The following is a 21,326-nucleotide window of genomic DNA, read 5'->3' on the forward strand; positions in this document are numbered from 1 at the left end:
TTACAGCAATACATCACACAAACGACTACATTCACTTTTACTGTGATTTATTGTTTTGTTACTGTTTGAGTTCCAGCGACGATGACCACAACACGACACAGACACATCCACATCCACATAATTTGGTGGTGAAAAACGTTGATGCTTTGGTTTTTATGTTGTTCACTTTACTGTAGTAGCCTACCATAATGAAAAAGTACAGTAATGAACTTGCGAGCTGTACACACGTGCATTGACATTATACTCAATATAAAAAAAAATACTCTATACAGTATATCCAACACCGTACAGCCATGAGGCATTCACAAGCAGAGAGGAGCCGCTGTCCCTCTGGTCCTTTGTCTTGAAATAAAAAACATAAAGAGTACCAAAGTACATTAAACAGTTCTGAAAATCCTAAAGTCACCACACAACAACCGAAGGAGAAGCAATTAAAGTTACAGTACTCATCAATGAATTACGACCTCATGAGTCTTTAAGTCTACAATCAACAGTTATAAGTGCTTATACTGGCAGTGTAACGTGTGAAGCAGCAAGGTTGTTTTGATACTGTACTTTACATACAGTGAGTGACCTGGACCCAGCTCCATTAAAACTCAAACCTCAAATAACTGTGGCAAGTTGCTAAAGAGCTTCTGAGAAATTTGGAAACATCCTGCGCCCACAGCAGCAGGCTGGATTTCCAACTCAAACAGTGAGCCCCGGTCACAAATACTGTATGTGATGTGCACACACCTCCGTAATCACAGTGGCTGACTGTTCCGACACGTTGCCACAGTGATGCAGAGGAGAAACATCAGGTTTGTATGTCTAGAAGCACGGTAAGGTCAGGTAAACGCTGGGCGAAAAACATTTCTGTTTACATTCAGTGTTGTTTACTCCACTTAACTGGTTCCCATCAGTTCTCCTCAGGTTAGCTCAGGACTCAAGTTTGGTTACAATTTGTCCAGAAAAATGAAATAATCTGGATAAATACAGTCGTCATACACTAACTAAACCTTTATTCCTCCTAATTAATATTATTATTATTATTATTAGCTAGTTATTTAGCATTACTAAGCTAAGTATCCAAACATTTAATAAGTGTTTAGAACACAGTATAATGAACTTGTCAGCAGATATAAGCATTTATTAATGTATTTGTCAACAGATAAAACTCCTCCTGTGGTCACCCATAAGTGGAGGCTGGTTCAAAAACAGAAAATGACAATATAGTAAAACACAGTAGTAATAATATAAAATATGTCTTCATAGGAGAATTACAATTACTGTACATTAATAAACACTTAAATGTCCTTATAACTGCATACAACTACATCTTAGTATGATATCAAACATTTGTTAAATGTTTATATACTGCTTATGAATGCTAAATAGAGGAACAACGTGTTACTGTTGTAATTGTTGCAGCTCGTCGGTCAGTTGGTCGACAGTTGGTTGTTTTAAGTGTGCTTCGTAAATAAAGTTGAGTTGAGAAATGTGAAGTTACATTATCATCAAATCTGATTAACAATCTCTCCGGAAATTGCACATATAGATAAAAAGCTCATCTGATCCCTTTGTGTTCTTCTTTTATTACTTTAGACTGAGCCTCAACAGAGACACAAAAAGTTTAATGCTGCGATGTGCATAGTCCAGTTCATTGTATGTTATGATATTGTATATATACATGTTTTGATGTAATATCAATGCGATTAATCAATTAATAATATATATCTGTTCCTGTATTGCAAACCTCCCTTCTATTTGAGTCCTACGACATTCGACTGAGAGTGGATGGATTTGAAGGAGGTGTGTTGTATTTACTGTAAATGCACTGCTTGAGTTGGTTGGTTGAGTTCATGCCTCCTCGCTCCCACAACAGAGTTCAGGACTCCTCGTCAGTGGCACTGGGAGAGCGCTCCTGGAGGACAGATAAAAAGAGAAAACTAGAAAACGTCTAGAATATTTTTTGATCTGCAGCCCAACCCGGTTCTGAATGAATAAAATACACCTGATAAGGCTGATAAATTGATGACAATCATATAATGTATAGCATTACTTATTTTTTTATTGTTATTTTTGTTGTTGCGACAGCTCAAAAGAAAATTTTGAAAAAGTTAAAAAACTAATATCTCGTAAAGTGAAGAAACAGCTTGTACATGACCCAACTTTCAACAGGTTTTTACAGTTTCCTCCAAACCGAAAGATAACCTCATTGGCAGATATAACAAAGGACGAAGAGGAAATAGGCTGTCATTCTGCAGGGTTGCTGCTGCATGATGTCTGCTTTCTGCAGCTCAGGCAGGTAGAAATATATGAATGGAAGAGAGTGTCTTCATCCATATACCCCCTCTTTTTTCTCAAGTACAAAAATAATCTCACTCTGAAGCAATATAACAATACATCTTTATAATAGTCACGTCGGCTAACAAAAACACACCTCATATGTCACTGTAAAAAAACAACAGTATATGAATATGTAGGTGGGTTATCTTGGTGTTCAGACACTTTAAATAACAGCTATTATAGCTATGTTAAAGGCTAACGGCTGCAGTGCTCTTGCTCACCCATTAATCACTTCGACACAAATACATGAGGAAATAGGATCAAGGTTGAAAAATACAGAAAATCCCCTTTAAGGCTGCACCTGTCACAAAGCATTTTGAATGTCGTTCCCCTTCTGAATTCTGTTGTTTCAATCAAAAAAAGTAAGTACAGCAACTTAAAGGTATACTTTACAAAATTGACACACACACACACACACACACACACACACACACACACACACACACACACACACACACACACACACACACACACACACACACACACACACACACACACACACACACACACACACACACACACACACACACACACACACACACACACACACACACACACACACACACACACACACACACACACACACACAGAGTTACCTCTTCCTGTTCATCTTCAGAGTCGTCGTCACTAACAACAGGTTTGGCTCTGGTGCGTCCTGTTCGTCTGCTGCGCCCTTTCCCTCGATCTCCACCTTTATCTTTCCTTCCCAGACGGATCTTCACTTTCACTGAGCGAGCTGGAGACAAAGACAAACACATGTACATCACATGTTTAACGTATAAATAAACCTTACGCTAATAGAAAGAGTGAAAAAAACATTCTAGTGTCATCAAAACAATGTAACTGAAGGGGAACTTAAATGTTAGTCTCAAGTGAAAAATGGTCAGTAAGAAAACAAATATAACACTTGACAAAGTAAAACACAAATTAAGTAAAAGATAACTTACAAACAACAAACTAAACGCCAAAATCCACCCTCTGCTGCTCTTTTCACACAGACATGCTTACTTTCAGACTCGGATCCTTCCTCCAGCTCCTCCTCCTCTTCCTCACTCTCCTCTCCCTCGGTTTCTTCCTCCTTCTCGATCTTTTGCCTCAGACTGGTGAACACTGACTGGAGGACGATGGAGTCTTCGTATATCTGCTCACGTAAGAAAAACAGGGTAGAAAACAACTGTTTATTTTTCAACATCGTGTACATACAGGTAACACATAACGCTTTCAGTGAGCACAATTTATGATTAAGATGATGGGGGGAGATAAAAGTCACCTGCATGATGTAGGCATCTGCTGGGCCAGTCAGTAAAAGATATATCATTTCACCAGTGACGCAGCAGTTATAGCTTTAATTTTGTCCTTTATCAAAGACTTGCTGATGAAGGCAATCATCCGGGCTTTCCTGAGTTGCCAGTGGATATCCGGACTAAGACTTTTCTCTACCGAGCAGCAGTCATTATTTATGATCGGATTAGCATCTCAAGATGTGAGAATATAGTTGATAATAAAAAGTATAACAAGTATAATAAATATAATAAAAAGAAGCTAATGAAAAGCTAAACTGTCATCAGTCGATAGCCAATGGATTTCTAAGTTTCTACGTTTTCTAAGTTAAGAAGAGGCACTAGGTGACGGGCTTGCTAGCCATTTAAGAGCCGTCACTAGCCTCGTATCCATAGCAGCATCTTACCAGGGATCCCTCCAGGTTGAAGGTCTGGGCGTTTTGGAAGAGCAGCATGACGTCTCTCTCCAGGTCACCCAGACTGCGGTAGCGGTGACCTCGAATCCTCTCCTACAGTGGCGATACAGTATGTACATCACTTGTTGTATGGGATATCATTTGCTGCTGCAGTGACCAACTGACATCAAAAGAAGTTTTTTTTTTCTGTTCTAACCTTGATCTTCCTGAAGTCCACAGGCTTGCGGATCAGTTCATAGTACTCTGGGAGCTCTTTTCGAGACGGCAGTTGGATAAACACCTCGCTCAGCTGACGCCCACTGGCGCTGCAGGAAATGACATCATCAGGATGAGACAAAGCACATTTATCAGCATCTGCAAGCATCTGATCACAACACACACAAAAGGAGAGTAACTTCATTCTCTGCTCAGGAGGCCATCACTCCACTATATCTTTACATAACAAATATCTGTTTAATGTGATCTTTATATATTTACCTTTTAAGTCTTTAAGTCCTGCCAGCAGTGGTGCGGACAAATATGTTGCTGCTTTGATGATACAGCAGGGTTATGCTAATTTCATGCAAAATTTTATATGGTGAATTATTTTTTATACATGTGCTTCATGTTATTGTGTCACAGTTAATGGTTAAATACATCTGTACATGATAATATTTTAAATGTCTGATTTAGTGATGATGAAAATTACACATTATTTCAGGAAATATGTGTAGGCAGTTGTGAACACTGTATGGTGATTTTTTTTTAGTTTCTATAAATGTTCAAGGTCGTACAACAAAACTAAAAAAAATGAAAGTCACATTGTTGTAACAGAGATGAGTAAGGACACGGTAAAAATGAGTTAATAAGCACCAGAAAAGATGTGAGCTACCTGTCTTTATACTTGATGACAGCGTCCGTGATCTTCTTCATCTTCTTTGTGAGGGCGGGGGGGTTGGGGGAAAGTTTCTCGGCAGGTGGTCGTCCCCTCTTCCTCTGCCTCTTCCCATCATCATCTTTGTCCCCTCGCCTTCGTCCCCCCAAGGAAGAGGAGGGACCAGGGAGATCCAGGTCGCGGTCCCGCTTCCTCTTACGGGTCGTCTTTTTGTGACGTACCTCTTCCTCCATCTCCTCCAGTGTGCCCTCCTCTATCGCCTGCATGGGAAACACAGACTGTGAGATTAAGAAGAATCAACCCATTATTCCAGAAAACAAATAATATTTTTATTTTGTATTTAAATTTGAATTTAAATTTGTTTCTCAGCTCCGCCTTTTCCCCATGAGGCTAATAACCTTGAGCCACTGCTTCTCTGTCAGTGAATCGCTGTAGTCCACCTCCTTCCGCTGCCGAGAACCTCGTCCAAACATTTTCTCCTCCTCCTCCTCGCAGGTCAGTCGTTCGACCTCGGCGTCATCTTTCATGATCCAAGTGGGCAGCTCGTCCTCCTCCATCAGACGCGGTTTCCGCCGTGGGTTACGGGCATCCTCGCGACGCCGGTCTAGGTCCATACGCTAAGGGAGGGAGAGTCAGAAAAAACAGACAATGAGACAAATATGGAAGGAGAGGATTTTGGTAGAGTTTGGGCTGTAGGCAGTAGGCGATTTGTTCATTTCTAAAAGGGATGACAGACCCATCTAAACAACTCCTCTACCTCGCACTCTCTCTTATACTTAGGGGTGGAGAGGGCGATGGAAGGTAAATACGGGACATGCATTTTGGTCATTTTCCAAACCAAGTGGATAGCATCCCCCATCAAATCGCCTACTGGTCATAGGTGAAGACTACAAACTTCAAAACACTGACCATAAACTGGTCAAACTCCTCCTCACTCCTGGCAATCATCTGGTTGACTGTCTCGTCATCTGGCACCTCATCCTCCTCCTGAATACAGCAGGCACACATTGGCAACCAAAGAAATAAGCAAGCTCTCTCTTTAAAATTGTGTGTTTCTGGTGCACGTACACACATTAATGCGTAGACACACTTCCTGACCCCAGACCTCGTCTTGCTCCTCGTGTTCAAGGATTGCCTGCAAGAAGGCCCTGCGCTCGTGGCTGGAAGACTTCTGGTCAAACATGCCAGCCTGAATGACCTTTTGGTCCACGTTAAGTTTGTACTTGGCAGCAGCCAGGATTTTCTCTTCAACACTGTTGATAGTGCAAAGACGCAGCACACGCACCTCGTTCTGTTGACCAATACGGTGGGCTCTGTCTTGAGCCTGCAGGTCCTGGAAAAACAAAGATAATTGTGTAACTCTGTGTTTGGATGGTGTAATCTAAAAATGTTTACATTTTTCAACAACTTTATTCCACAAGGCCACAAGCCTCTACTCCATGAAATTAAATTTTACAAATATCAGAAAAATCCCAATGTTCAAACCACCATCCTGCATATCTACAGCCAGCTGGGTACTGATAAAATCATATACGCTAGCAAAGGATCAATAAGCAGCTTTAATGGAAGTTATTCAGACATGTGTAACATAAGAGTGCCTAAAGACAGATGCCTCGGGCCACTTTTGGATACAATTTTCAGTAATGAAAAGGCACAAATCTCAGTCGCAAATTTGTATCGTCTCTATGTAAACTGTGTGAACCACAAGGAGAAAAGCTGCAGAAATGCAAAAGCTAATGAGGATGTAAATAAACAAACAAACAAAAAGCACAAAAGAAGTAACAACTCTTGTTGAACTCAAACAAAGTCTGAGTTGAGTCTGAGGTCTGTGTCGCTGTGTTCATGTCTATTGTTATGTGTATAGTGAGGTCCTGCAGACATTAGTCTCTTACTGCTCCAACTTCTTAAAGCAACTCAAAGTTGATTTCAGCTTGATTTTTCATTAGTGCATTTTGTAAATTGAAATAAACACGCATCACACCTGATGTGGGTTCCAGTCAGAGTCAAAAATAACAACAGTGTCGGCAGACTGCAAGTTGAGGCCGAGGCCTCCAGCTCTTGTGCTCAGGAGGAAGATAAAGTACTCTGACCCAGGTTCATTGAATGTCTTCAGTAACATTCCTCTATCCTCAGCTTTCGTAGTGCCTGGGATGTAAGGGAGGTGCACATAAAGGAAATAAAGGGGGAAAGAACAGAGCAAGCAAGACAAAATGTTTACCAAAGGAACGAGAAAAAAAATGACAAACACTTCTACAAGTAAACTGTCTCACCATCCAGACGCAGATACTTGAAGCTGCGATAGGCAAAGTAATCCTCCATGATGGTCATGAGCGAGGTCATTTGACAGAAGAGCAGGACTTTGTGGTTTGTGACTCTCAACTTTGGTAGGATTCGATCCAACACCTCAAACTTTCCTGATGCCCGATACAGGTCAGGACTGAAGTAAAGGTAGATGGATTGGGTTACATGGGTTACAGTTTGGGTGTGTGATTTCAATCTAAAGTGAAATGAACACTTACCCCTGGACTATCCCGCCAGAGAATCCTAAATGTTCAGAGAAAGATTCCTGCAATAGCAATCAAAAATGTATTCTGTAATTTAGTCACATACACAAAGTGAAACACTTCAGTTTTTGGCTTTAATTTGTAGATAATGTTGTAAAGATTCCTATATTATAACCACAAAGTCAATATTCTCTGAGAAGAGAAAAAAAGAGATTTTATGCATCTTTTTCTGTGTGCTGCTTATACACACTCACACACCAGTGGCAGTAGACCACCACACAGGATGATGGTCTGACCATCACACAGCCACACCATTTGCTCCCTGTATCCTAACAAATCTATGCAGTTAAACAAATAACTGGACACACATTACTCAATAGGGAAGGTTATTCGTTGCCACCGTACTCTGCGGGGGAATTGTTGGGTCTATGTTTATCATAAATAAGTCATAGAGTGTGGTCTTTACCTAGTATGTAAAGTGTCCTGAGATAACTTTGTTTTGATTTGGCACTATAAATAAAATTGAATTGAACTGAATTGAATAGTACCTCTATTTGCTGAAACATGTAAGGATGGTTACAGATCTTCCTCAGCTGCATAATGGTGTTCATCAGCGTCTTTGTGCCTCCTTTACCCTGGCAAACACGAGACAAAACGGACAGCTCACAAATTTAATTCTTTCATTCAACAATTAACTCTCAGGCTTCAATTAAAGCATCATGTCTTTAAATGTGAGAGCGAAGGACCTAAAACAGAACTTCAGCATCATAAAAAAAATCAAATAAGAAATTCAAGTCTTTCCTGACAGTGAAATTCAAAGGTCTACTCAAATCATAGGATAAGTTCTAGACCTGCTGTCAACTTTTGAAAAAAATCATCTAGTGCCACATATTATCTAGACCTTTTTTTTTTTTTAAATGATCCACTAGCAGAATTAAAAACATTTTTGATTCTGGAAAGAAAAGAGCCACAATAGGGGACATATACTTCCAAAAAACATAAAACTGCATAACAAAACCACAAACCTAGAGTGGAGACAATATTATTTTGGTTGTAATAATGCATGAACCAAATAACCACAGCGTTTAAGTTTTTGCGTCCTCACCTTCTTGTCCTTCTCTGATCCGTCAGTGAGCAGAACCCCCTTGGCCTGCATGTGCCTGTACAGCACCCTCTGAAGAGACGACATGTCACACTTGATCACATATTCCACCTGACGGAGAGGGGAGACAGGCGGACTTAATGAAAAGAGAGAAGAGAGGGTCATCCACCATTACATTTACCAGCATTGCAAAAATGAGATCATAAAAACAACTACAGGATTTGTTCAGCATCCAATAGGTGATCATCTGGACCAATATGTGCTAGTCTGTTTTCATGTGTAGATATTAGTGTGAATGCTGTGTGTGCTGAAACATGCCTTCTCTGGAAGCTGTGCCTCTACTTCCTTCTTTAACCTGCGTAACAGGAAGGGGCGAAGTACTTTGTGGAGACGACGGATAATTAAAATGGTCTCCTCTTCATTAAGGTCCACCTGGAGAGTAAAGGAAGCAGACATTTGGCAAGAAAGACAGTGTAGCTCCTGCCTGTTGTCTTCTCTGCAACACTCATGTGATGTGGCTACAACGGAGTCCTTCTCTCCACCTTTTCTCCGGTCATGGCGAAAGGGGCGTTGAACCACTGCTCGAAGGTGCTGCAGCTCTTGAAGATGGTGGGCAGGAGGAAATTTAGCAACGCCCATAGCTCAGGTAGTTTGTTCTGCAGCGGCGTTCCTGTCAGCAGAACTCGCCGTGGGGCCAGGTAGTGGGTGTTCAGGACCTGGGTCAGCTTACAGTGATGGTTCTTCATACGGTGACCCTCATCCACGACCATGTACTTCCAACGAATCTGGTGGGGTCGAGGTAAGGGAGAGAGGAAAGAACATCGGGATAAAGCTGCTACTTGTCTGTCTCACAGCATTCAAACCAACCAAAAAACAGAAATGAAGATCTCATCCAGTGTGTCCTCATCACTCATGCTGGCTCAGTCCCAAGCCAAAGCCTAGCGCCACCACATGAGGCAAATTCTAGCCTGAACGACAACACCCACCTTTGAGCAGTCAGGAAGCCTATATGACTACATGAGTGCATATCAGCATGACGGTCACAGAGGACAGTGGGAGATGCGGTATACAGGTGGTGTCAGTGTGGCAGCACCTAGGAGAAAGCACTGAGATGCAGCACAGGGGGGGCGGTCAGATTGGCCAGGATACATTACTTTTAGACTTTGGGGATTTAGGGAGTGGGAGACGACAAACAAAGACACATCGAAACCTCGAGTAAAATCAAATGACAAAAAAGAATAACACTATGACTGCCTGGGTTTGTTTGTTCGTATCCTTCTGCTTGTGTTTGTTTTTATATCCCATCTCACCTTGGCCAGCACTTGTTTATCCTTGATGATGTACTCGTAAGTGGTGAGTAAAACATTAAACTTGCCACTGCGCAGTTGGGGGACGAAGGCTCTTCTAGCAGCAGGAGACCCCTGAAAGCCAAAATATCTATTATTACAACTATAAAATAAATAATAAAAAAACAACACAAAAATTCACAATTTACTTCAGCAGGTCTGAATATTTCAAAATAAAAGCAAAAGCTACAGAACAATGAATAAAAAACCTTTGAAAAAACACCCACCTTGTAGGACACTTTCACGACTGTTGGTGCCCACTTGTCAAACTCATACACCCAGTTAGAAAGAGTTCTGTCGATGAGAGACAGCTCTGTTGTCATTTAACAATTTACTCTGAATAATACTAAATCCTTTCTTCTTTATTTGTAGTCTTTGTTTAAAAAAATCTTCCCTTATGGATAAGAACAAAACACATTTTTGCAAATAAAGAGGTAATGCTAACGAGAGGGGTACAATGATGAGGTAGGGACCATTGAGCCGTTTGAGCTCCATGAGGTACGTGATGAGGGCAATTGTCTGGATGGTTTTTCCCAGACCCATCTCATCCGCCAGAATCCCATTAAGGTTGTTGTTGTAGAGGGAAACCAGCCACTCCAGACCTTTAATCTGACACACAAGCAAAGCATTTACTGTACCTTCCTTGTCAAGTCATAAAATTAAAAAACATCTTTGTGCACGGCAAGGTAGAGAACATCATGCCAATGATCTGATTTTTCACCTGATACTGTTTGAGTTGTCCATTTATTAACAAACTGGACTGTTTCTCCACCTTCTCTGTGACAGCGTGAGCCACAGAATAATAAGACTGGAGGCCTCGGGCGAAGGCTGCACCACTATATTCGTCATCCACATCCTGTTTAGCATTTCTACAGAGGTAACAAAGGACAGTTTTAGTCAGTCATGGCATGAGGTCTTTTGGTGGACAGCTTTGGTTAATATCTCATGAACACATGTTTTTTTGTTTGGGTAACATAAATTGTACAAAAATGTATTCAAGTGTAGTACTCCATATATGTACTCACTCAATGATGTGTCGAACGTCCACCTCTGACACGTCTTCGCTGTCCGGGTCTGTAATCTTCTTTTCCTCCACCTGAACGGACGATGGCTGAGGCTCCTCCTCTTCCTCCTGCCAGACAACTTGTCAGTGATCGGAGCAGTGAATATGAAACTGACTTCAAACATGTCTTTTAAAACAACCCACCTCCTCCTCTTCCTCCTCCTCGCTATCTTCACTGTCTGAGCGAGGAGCCACCTCATAACTGGACAAAATGCAAGCATACTCAAATTAAATGATCAGCCCCTGTGTCTGAACATTGCAACTGTACAAGTCCTCCTCATGTAAATGCATATTTATAAGATACAAATGCGAAGATCTTTGTTTTTTGTTCTCTATGGCGATAAGGAGTACTTGCAGGTGTGTTTTTGGATCTCATTTCCCAGAGATTTCACAGCGTCACCTGTGAGACAGTCAGTTGGCAGTTGAAGATGAGATACTAGAATGTTGAAACCGGACGTAACTAGTAAACTGCACAAGCGTCAACACTTAAGTTATCAGATGGCTAGCTGACTATGTAGGGTAAAGGTTAGGCTTAGGTTAGAAGACAGGGTATGGGTTATGTCTTTGTGTATAATAAATTAGAATTAAAGTAGAACATTGCTGCGTTAGGCCCCATATTCAACCGTGTGTGTGTTGATGCCTGTGCAGTATGGGAGCTTAACTATGTTCCCCGCTTTGTATGTGACCAGGGAACATAGGACCCATTTTTAATAAAAGGGAAACCCTATTTTTAAAAGCAGGGTCCGATGTGGCCAGCTTTTCACTGAAAGTGTCCTATGGTCTTTTTTCCACAATCGGTGCCGTATTCCTCGGCAAATAGGCCTATGTAGACCCTAACACTACCCCCTAACCCTGACCCTTACTGTAACCCCTAAGCCTAACAAAATGCTGAATTAAATCAGCGGAGGCATAGGCTAAGGTTAAGTAGGGCTCTATCATGGAAAAAGTGTGTGTGCAACAAGAACAGTGGAATAGAGGCCAATAAGAACACATCCTGGCAAGTGAATAACAGGACTATATATGGGCATGTTTGATGACGTTCTGGACACACAAAGGCACTGGGAGAGCCTTGGAGGTGATGGCAGTAATAGGAGTGTATATATGAAATCATGGGGCGTGTAAACTTTGTCAACACCCGATATACTTTATCAGTATAAAGTGAGAGACTGAAAGGAGACATGTTGGGACTTGTGTGACGGAGGTGTAGTGAGAGCTTCTGTCAATTTGTGGTAATAAAATTCCCCCTTGATGGCTGAGACGGTCTCTGCTGACTAATTTGTAGATCTTTCTATTTTTATAATACATCGTTCTTCAATAATGCGAGGGATGTTTGCAAGTTAACATCCAACATAACACAGTTAGCATGTTTTCGTCAATAGCTAATACTCTAGGTTTTTTGTTGTCACTAGCATTTATGTTTGTTTTTTTATATATAATGTTTTACTCTGTGTTCTATGCTTTATCTGGCTGCAAGACAAATTTAAATCTCCCCCTTGCGGACAATAAAGTTAAAATTGTTTATACAGTTAGCATGTTAGCAAATGTTAGCATGCAGACATGTATACAGCATCTTTACCATGGTGCCTAGCATTGATCTAAGTTTCAACTGAGGTTCAAGGCATCCACTCTGAGCCATGAAATTTATGGTAATTCATCTAACATTCACTATTTCAATACGCACGCACGCACGCACGCACACACACACGCGCACACGCACACACACACTTCTCTCAATCCAGCCAGTCTCACCCGGGGTTCATCTCGAGCCAAGTATCCAGCTGTCCAGCTTTGGGAGCGTCCAGTCCTGTCAGAATGTTACCACTGTCCACATGGATGACCTTCACAGGCAGGTCACTCATCTGACTCGTCTCATCCAGAGGCTGCAGGGAAGGAGGTAAATTATCTGTTGGACTGGGTTGGTTTCATTGGGCTAGCTTGATAATGTGGTGGGGGGCCCGGTGAATCAGTGGTTAGAGCAGGCGCCCCATTTACAGAGGCTAAAAGTCCTCGCAGCAGTGGCCTGGCTTTGACTCCAATATTTCTTCAATATTTTAAAAAAAGTGGTATTAGACAAAGCATCAGAGCATCAGTTAAGACTGAAGTGTACATTAGTTATAATAACGCTTCTGCTGTTTAGCCATTTGACAACCAATAACGCAAGCAAATATCTAATTATGATTTAGTGCAGTTTATGTTGAATTAATATAATTCTACACTTGCTTAAAAGTGCTGCTACCTCTGATAGATTATTTACTTCACTGTTCTCTGAATATGAACACATGGTTGCCGGGGACTATGGCCAATGGCTTTTTAAGTTTGTTCACGATGAAAATCTAGTTGATTCTACTTTTTGCCAAAACAACTCTAAAAATCAACATTACACCCTGAATCTTTGTGTAAAATTTGATCTTTGCTGTGTTTAAAAGGAAGTCTCTTTGGAGACCACAAGTAGGAATAAACAATCCCAATGTGAACGCAGCATACTTTAAGAATGAGTGAAACAAAAAATCAGTGACTTTGAATATTTGCTTTAACTACCTCCTACTTACTGAAATCTACAGTCTACACTGGTTAACCGATTTTAAGGATTATTTTTTTAGCAGTTTTTTAAGCCTTTATTAAAGAGGACAGATATGAAATGGGGTGAGGGGGGGGGGGGGGGGCATGCAACAAGGACAGGTCGGAGTCAAACTTGCCAATCTAACCACTGAAACACCAGCCACCCCAGGGTTAACCTGTTTTAATGCCATCATTACAGCTGCTGCATCCGCTCACCTCGCCATCAGGACCCATGGCAGGAGTCTGACCTTCAGCAATCTCCAACTGCAACACAAGAAGAAGTTGACTCATCACAACAAGCTCCAGCACCATATCACTGGTGCTTGAGCTCCTGTTTTCCATACCTTCTTCTTTTTCTTTTTCTTCTTCTTCTTCTCCTTGAGGGCCTGCGCAGCTTTGTGAGCTCTGACCAGCTCGGTGAGGTTGGCGACATACTCGTCAGTTTGCTGCAGCAGGTAAGCCAGACGCTTATCCTTCTTCTGGTCAATCAGTTTACGATAGCCCTCCTCATCCTCAGCCTGGGAGGACAGAAACGTATACAGTGTGTGTAGGAGAGTGTGTATACTGCTAAGTGTGCAACTATGTCCGTGGCCCTGTTCAGACCTGGCATCAACATGTGCTAAATGTTGACAGCTCTAGTATGTCAGTTCAGATCTGCCGTTAGAATGCGTCTCCACCTGCAGATCGGACCTCACTTCCCCTGCATGGCTAATAAAGCATACATTGCGACGTAAGATTACAGGAATGTCTGTGGTCATATCCTACACACTTGTGAATTCGGGTACATTTTATGAATCAAAAAGGATGACGTCATTGTCTAACGACAGGGACCAACACGGTGTTGCACAGAGCTTCAGAGAGATGGATCTCTCAGATCTGTCCGCAGCACCTCAACAAATACACCAACACAACTCACCGACAGTATGATAACAACATGCAAAACAAAAGATTCACAGTGATTTCTTAGTGGTTTCTGCAACATGGGAAATACTTTGGGGCACTCTCCTTCATTGTGTCCCAGGACACAATCCTGTACACAAGTATAAAAAAATGTGGCAATATTCAGCCCAGACCACCCCCAATGCATCCTCAATGTGTCTTGGGTGCATTTAAACCTGCACTTAGAGCTGTCCACTTGTTTCGGATCACCGTAGACGCATGTTAGTATCAGGTGTGAACAGGGCCTGTGTGGTTTCTTCTTACCATGAGCCTCCTCATCCTCTCTTTCTCAATACGCTCATTCTCTTTCTTCTGCTCCCGTTCAGTGTTTGCATGGTAGGTGGCCACTGCTTTGGTCAGTTTCTGCATTTTGCCCGTGATGGAGCGGTGGTACTCTTTAAAGTCTTTGGCGTGCTGCAGGATGCTGTTGAGGTACTCCTAAGATCAGAGTGTATTAGATGGTATGGGAATAAGGAAAGAGGAGACACAGAAGAAGAGAGGAATCAATTAAACAATACCACTTCTAATCTTTTTCAAAGGCGGCATCACAACTGTATGTGTCTTCTACCTGATGTTTCTGCCTGCGTTTGCGCTCTTGCTCAATCTTCTGCTGTTTCTCCAGTTTCTCTGTGATGCGCGCCTCCCGCAGAGACTGACGCTTGCTTCGCTTGTAGGCCTTGGCATCTAGGGCGGTCTCTAGAGCTGTGTCACGACGCATACACACCACCACCTCTTGACGCAGCTGTGGATAGTCGTGCACACAGACAAATATACAAACATGAACTCATCGTTAACGACCGCCATTGAAAACATGCAAAAATGTGCAGGTTAGAGATTGTGAAGCTGGATCAGACAGTGCATACCTGTCTCTGGAAGTTAAGCAGTCGGAGGGCTTTGAGCTCTATAGTAGCTTTGGTACGTAAATCCCCAGCCAGAGAGCCTGGCAGGTTCTCTAGTTCAGCAATACGATGAGTGATACGAGCCTGTAACCTGAGGGAGTTATGAGTTGTATTTTATTATGAATTATTCATGCTTTACGATTTGAATGACGATGAAAAAATTATACATTTAAGCAAGAAAACTCTCCAGCAATGCACTGATTGTAGTACAATATACAGTAACCATTCAACCCTTCAGATTAAGTCATTTTCCACTCCTGAAAAGGTCAATGAGATGATGATGTGTACCTGAACTCCCTCTCCTGCAGTATCTCCACTGGGTCGAGGCCACTGGGTTTCTGGATGGGGGTAATGCGGTTCTGCTTGGCATGGTAAGGCATCATGGGAGTAGGCTGTGCTGGCTGGCCGGGGGACTGAGTTTGTGGAGGCATTACTGGGGAGGCAGCGGGGGGAACTGAAGGGGGAGCAGGAGAGGGCCGGCCAGTGGGTTGAGGTGGAATAAGCTTTTGGGGTGTGTTGGAGGGGGCTGCTGCATTCACCATAGGACCTGGAGAAAAGTGGCGTGTGGAAATGAAGGAAAAGTCTACATTCAATGTGTAGAAAATGTATAATTTTCATAGGAAAAATGTATAAAGTGTTAAGTGTTTCCCTTACAATTCTGTTTTTGGTAGGGCTTGAGCAACATTTAGGCACTAAAACCTAAAATCTTCTGCTGCATTTTATGTTTAATGGTAACAAGTGGAATTTGTGAGCACAGACAGCACTATGGAGCAATGTTTCTAAGAATGGGTCCTTATATTGTTTTGTATTGTGCACATCCATGAGGACACACATATAGGTGACAGAGTACAAATTCCTGTTGCTGGTTTCGCACTACTATGTTGATCAACAATTGGAGGCGGTATGGTACCAAGAAAAGTAGCAATGCACTGACAAATACAGTGAAGAAGAAGACTCCTAGCAAGTAAACATGATGTAAACAATGTAGGATTTGAAATAGGCAAGGGTCTAAAATGTGAACATAATAATAAAGCCATAAACTCTTATCAAGAAAGTCCTAAATTATGACAATTATTACAAAATTGGCCTCATATACTGTATTGGCATAAGAACATACTATTCCATACTGTTTCTATCCTATCCCTAACCTATACAGATTAATTTTCTTACCTGGAATATGAGTAATAACTGGAATTGATATGGCCATACCAGCTTTCACTCAGCACCTTTATTTTTAACACACAGTTACTCACATTAATTCAACAAGAGGCTGCTTTCACAAGGTCTAACAGCAGCAGCAACACATACCTTCAGGCCAGGACTTAGGAGGTCCGTTTGGGTTCGGTCCCTGCATCCCTGCTGGAGTACCTGATGGGCCTGGAGGAGGCATGTTGGGACCCATCATTCCTAAAAAATATGTACAGATCCTCTTAAGTCTAACAGCATATTATTATTACAGAAAATACATTTTAAAAAAGAAGACTTTTGTGAACATTTGTAGCTTACTAGGGTATTGTGATTCAATGTACAAATTTGTCTTCCATCAATTACCCATCAGACCACAGGATAAAGCTGGCATTCCAGACATTCCCCATTACTGCTCACCGTGAGCTCGACTGTAGCCTGAGCCCATTGACCCGGGCACTGGTCCTGCTGGTCCACCTACTGGCCCACCTCCAGCCCCAGGAGCCAGGCTGGGCATGGGCTGCTGCTGCTGCATCCCAGGCATCGGCCTCTTACCCTGGACAGCCATTTGGAGGTGATCTGGCAGGGGCTGTCCCCGGGCCAGCATTTTATAAGCCATGATCTGGGCTCTGAGTTGGTGAAGCTGGTTCTGGTTGAAAGGGGTAGGGCCACCAGGACCTCCAGGGCCTGGAGGGCCTCCAGATTCAAGGCCGAGGGTGGAGACAGTTGGGCCCAGGCTGGGTCCAGGGCTGGGTCCTGGGCCGGAACTAACTTGAGGGCCAGGCCGGTTATTGGGACCCAGAGTGTGCTGATCTCCACTGGGGCCGTCTAAAGGTGCAGAGGCAGAGCCGGGACCACCAGAGGACGAGGAGGAAGATGATGATGGCATGAGAGGTCCAGAGGGGGGACCATTTGAAGGGACAGGGCTGGAGTGGTCAGAGCCCCCTAATGGAGAGTGGTAACCTGGAAGGCACAGACGAAAAGACAGAAGAAGAAGATGACAAAGAAGAAGAAAAAGAAGAAGTAGAAGAAGAAGAACAAGAAAAGGAAGAAACACTTTATTGATCCGGGGGGAAATTAAATTGTCTGCTCTGTTGTTATTTTTTTTACACACAGAGGCCATACATACACATAACAGGACCTATTACGCAGTCGTTAAATGGAGAGATGTCAGAGCAAGGGGGGCTGCCCAGAACAGGTGCCTTGAGTCGTTGGGGGTTTAGCACTTTGGCAGTGCCCAGGAGGTGAACTGCCGTCTCTCCAGCTGCCAGTCAACACTGCAGATCTGGTCCTTACGGGTTCTCAAGCCAAGTCCCCACAGACTGAGCTACTACTCACCTGGGGTCTCTAGAGCAAAAGATTTACATTTTGGGAAATATTTGTCAGGCCAAGAAATATCAACACAAATAAACCCTGTAAAACAACAAACTGTCATTTTGACACTTTGCAATTTGTGTCTGACGTTTGTGGTTCATTAAACAGATACAACATGTAAATCAGTGAGCGTCAGTGGTGCTGGTAGGTGGAATTTGGTCCTTTGAACAGAGCCACGTTTGCTGTTTCCAGTCATTATGCTAAGATAAACTAGCTGTCTGCAGGCTGTGGCTTCACATTTACCTCACTGACAGTGGGAGTGGTATCAATCTTCTCCCAAAATGTCAAAACTATTTCTTTAACAAAAGCCGGCAGCATAGCCAGATAAATAATGAGTAAGTCACACACAGTATTCAAATCCTGCCACACTGTTATTTCATAATACTTTTAACTCTGATTCATGGGCTACGCCTGTCTTGTTGGATTCAGACAAGATCTCTTTCTTATAGCAGGCTGCATGCAGAGGCCAAGCTACAAAATTGCTACCTGGCTGTCAGTGCCTTTGTTGGACTGACCCACTGCCAGATTTTTAGTATTTTGGTATTAAAAGAAATGTTTTCAAAAGTTTGAAAACATGGGATTGTGACAACAGAGACACTCCCTATGAGCCAGCCAGGGCACATGACCACATCATCACAGAAAAGGAACACAACTTGTCTTGCACAACGCTCGAAAGGATGAAATTGCTCAATATAAGTCTACGTGGTATGCCTACCTTGTGAGTGTTGGTCTAGAGGACTGGGTGGGGGACCCATACCACTGTGCCCGCCCTGTCTCATAGACAGTCCTTTCATCTGACTGAAGCGGCTCTCCTCACTCATGCCCTTCTCATGCATGCTCTCCATGGGCTTTGGGAGAAATCAAACAGGGGTAAAAAAAATTATGCTATCAGCCTGTGGAAAATTATAAGGTAATCACATAACATCATCATAATAATAATAACAATAATAATAATAATAATAATAATAATAATAGGGGGAAATCTCATTAAAATAAATAATAAACAGTAAATATATATAAAAAGGAGTTGTAAGATAATGACAATTTGACACTTATCATGTAAAATATGGAAAAGGAGCATGTATTTTCAATATGTATGGATTAATATGCAGCTAAAGACTAAAAGTTAAAATTGCTTTCCTTAAATATGGATTAATGTCACAATGGGCTTGTGTCAGCATGTGCATCTGTGATATGGGTCTTTGTACGTCCGTACTTTGTGCAGTGGGTGCATGTTGTCCTGGCCGTATCCAGAGGGCCCTGGCTGGGAGTGTCCAGATGTTGGAGGGCCAGGGCTGGGGCCCATCATACCGTGTGAGGAGCCCGGGGAGGGCCCAGGGCTGGGGCCCAGCATAGCCCCAGGGGAGGGACCCGGACCAGGGGAAGGACCTGGGCGAGGGGTGCCTCCCATAGGGGGATCTGGCGTTGACATCCCCCTTTTGGATCCTCCTGCTCCCTAATGAGTTACAGGGAACCTGAGAGAAATGACAGAGAGAAGGTGAGACGAAGTGGCAGAGTAGGAGGACATTGTATTTGCAAAATCATTAAAGCATGGCATTGCAGCACGCAAAAGTTAGTGATCTAAATGAGCATTTATAAGTTTGTGGTTTGATTAGAGGACACTGTTGGAAATATCTCGACAGTGAGGTTACATATCTGACTTCAACTACGATCATCTGATAAATTAAGTGGGCGCACAATCTTTGCATGGTACGGGTGATTTTTATCCAACGCCTATCAGAAGAAGACTCCGTTCTCCTGCTGCTGCTGCTGCACCAAATCACCCGGAACGCGCAGATGCAATTACAGCTGCAGGCTCTACCACTGCACTTGAACAGAACATGGGGAAATAACAATAAATTATGCACATGAGCCCATGCTACTGAGAATATCCTCACTCAAACCATGAAAGGGTGTCTCGTTAAATATATATATATATATATAAATACATATTTTTATAAAAGGTGGAATGGCGGACTGTGCTTGTGCGACTGACCTACCCGCATCAACAGGACAGGCGATCCTGCGTGGATTTCTGCGCTCCCGAGTTCATATTTGCGGGGGATAAAAAGAACACGCAGCCGCTGATGCAATTAGTCTACTCACCCTCTTGGTAATCTGCCTTCAAGCGTCGATTTGTTTCACGGATGTGGCTCGAGCGCCCCCTCCACCGCTTCTATGACCGAATGTCTAGTCACGGCGGTGCGGCAGCGCGCATGCGTGGCTCTATTCAACACTGTGGCTTATGGTGTGTGCACATGCAGAAAAGTCATTTACAGGTATAGTCAAATGTTAGTTTTAACATACACCCTAAAGCACTGGTTCTCAAACTGTGGTACTCGAAATAATCTCCAAAATAAAAACAGGAAACATTAATTACTAAATAAATAAATAAATATAATACTATCAAAATTAGACTGGCGTACTGTCCAGCGTGTACCCCGCCTCACGCCCGATGTCAGCTGGGATCGGCTCCAGCCCCCCGCGACCCCGACAGGGACAAGCGGTTGAAGATGAATGAATGAATACTATCAAAATACTACAACTTTTTGAAAGAAAATACTTATACTTTTTAGATCCATACAATCCACCCATCCATCTTCAACCTCTTGTCCCTATAGGGGTCGCGGAGGGGCTGGAGCCGATCCCAGCCGATCCATACAATGACATTTACATTTTTTTTAGCATTCCCTATAAACTTTTGTTTCAATATCAGCCTGCTACCTGCTGGAGTAAGCAGAGGTAAAATTATTAGTTTGAAAACACTGCAATCGTGGCTCCAATTTGGGAACTATTAGGAAGATAAGTGCGGATCATTAAGAGAATATTTAGAGCAGTCCTTCTGAAACTGAAGTCATGGCTGAACATTCAACAATAAATAATCTTGTGATGAGGAATACACCTTCCCTTCCGTAGCTGAATCGTGTAAGCCTACGCTGTTGTATTCTAACATATTGTCTTAGTGGTGGTGCTTGAGAGCCTGATATTTTCTGAGGTGGAGTTTAGGAACCACTGCCCTAAAGAGTATAAGGACACAAGTCTGCATAAATATTTTTCATCAAATCCTTAACTTTTTTTTGTTCTGTTCAATGTTTTTTGATCCACTTATTATTTACATAACTGTGAAATCATAAATGCCACAAACTTTTGAACAAAAGAGGTAATAAAAACAACCCTGTTAGGCTTTGCTTGCATCTCTGGAAGTGTGTCTGTCTGTCTCTCTCTGTCCATCTGTGTGTCTTTTCTCTCTTTCTCTCTCCGTTTCTTCCTCCCCAACCGGTCAAGACAGATGTCCGTCCTCCACAGAGCTGGGTCTGTCTGACGTTCCTGCCTGTTATAGGGAAGGTTTTCGTTGCCACCGTACTCTACAGGGGAATTGTTGGGTCTATGTAAATCATAAATAAGTCATTGAGTGTGGTCTTTACCTACTCTGTAAAGTGTCCTGGGATAACTTTTG

At 42.5% G+C, this 21,326-nt stretch overlaps 1 protein-coding gene across 1 annotated transcript; it reads right to left on the reverse strand.

The window, feature by feature from the left end:
- Nucleotides 1–548: 548 nt before the first annotated feature.
- Nucleotides 549–20,048, reverse strand: smarca4b (SWI/SNF related BAF chromatin remodeling complex subunit ATPase 4b). The gene is made up of 35 exons (XM_083924913.1): nucleotides 19,976–20,048; nucleotides 19,086–19,344; nucleotides 18,585–18,717; nucleotides 17,315–17,458; nucleotides 16,916–17,182; nucleotides 16,619–16,717; nucleotides 15,599–15,857; nucleotides 15,275–15,401; nucleotides 14,980–15,153; nucleotides 14,676–14,849; nucleotides 13,817–13,990; nucleotides 13,689–13,736; nucleotides 12,663–12,793; nucleotides 11,058–11,115; nucleotides 10,876–10,982; nucleotides 10,572–10,719; nucleotides 10,296–10,459; nucleotides 10,078–10,144; nucleotides 9,815–9,925; nucleotides 9,047–9,289; nucleotides 8,823–8,936; nucleotides 8,508–8,615; nucleotides 7,951–8,037; nucleotides 7,418–7,464; nucleotides 7,169–7,335; nucleotides 6,880–7,043; nucleotides 6,004–6,231; nucleotides 5,808–5,885; nucleotides 5,297–5,515; nucleotides 4,896–5,158; nucleotides 4,221–4,329; nucleotides 4,016–4,117; nucleotides 3,337–3,469; nucleotides 2,925–3,064; nucleotides 549–1,903 (listed from the first exon to the last, which is right to left on the reverse strand). The coding sequence occupies exons 2-35, from the start codon at nucleotides 19,299–19,301 to the stop codon at nucleotides 1,868–1,870; spliced, it is 4,839 nt and encodes a 1,612-aa protein (XP_083781039.1). The 5' UTR covers nucleotides 19,302–19,344; nucleotides 19,976–20,048; the 3' UTR covers nucleotides 549–1,867.
- Nucleotides 20,049–21,326: the final 1,278 nt, after the last annotated feature.

Source organism: Echiichthys vipera (assembly GCF_963691815.1).
Source record: "Echiichthys vipera genome assembly, chromosome: 2".
Classification (NCBI taxonomy): Eukaryota; Metazoa; Chordata; class Actinopteri; order Perciformes; family Trachinidae; genus Echiichthys; species Echiichthys vipera.

Coding starts and splice junctions, on each gene's coding strand:
- smarca4b (XM_083924913.1), bottom strand. CDS start 19,301: ATGTCAACGCCAGATCCCCCTATGGGAGGCACCCCTCGCCCAGGTCCT. Junction 12,794..13,688: donor CCATGGGTCCTGATGGCGAG/GTGAGCGGATGC, acceptor CCTTCCCTGCAG/CCTCTGGATGAGACGAGTCA. Junction 10,983..11,057: donor AGGAGGAGGAAGAGGAGGAG/GTGGGTTGTTTT, acceptor GTTGTCTGGCAG/GAGGAAGAGGAGGAGCCTCA.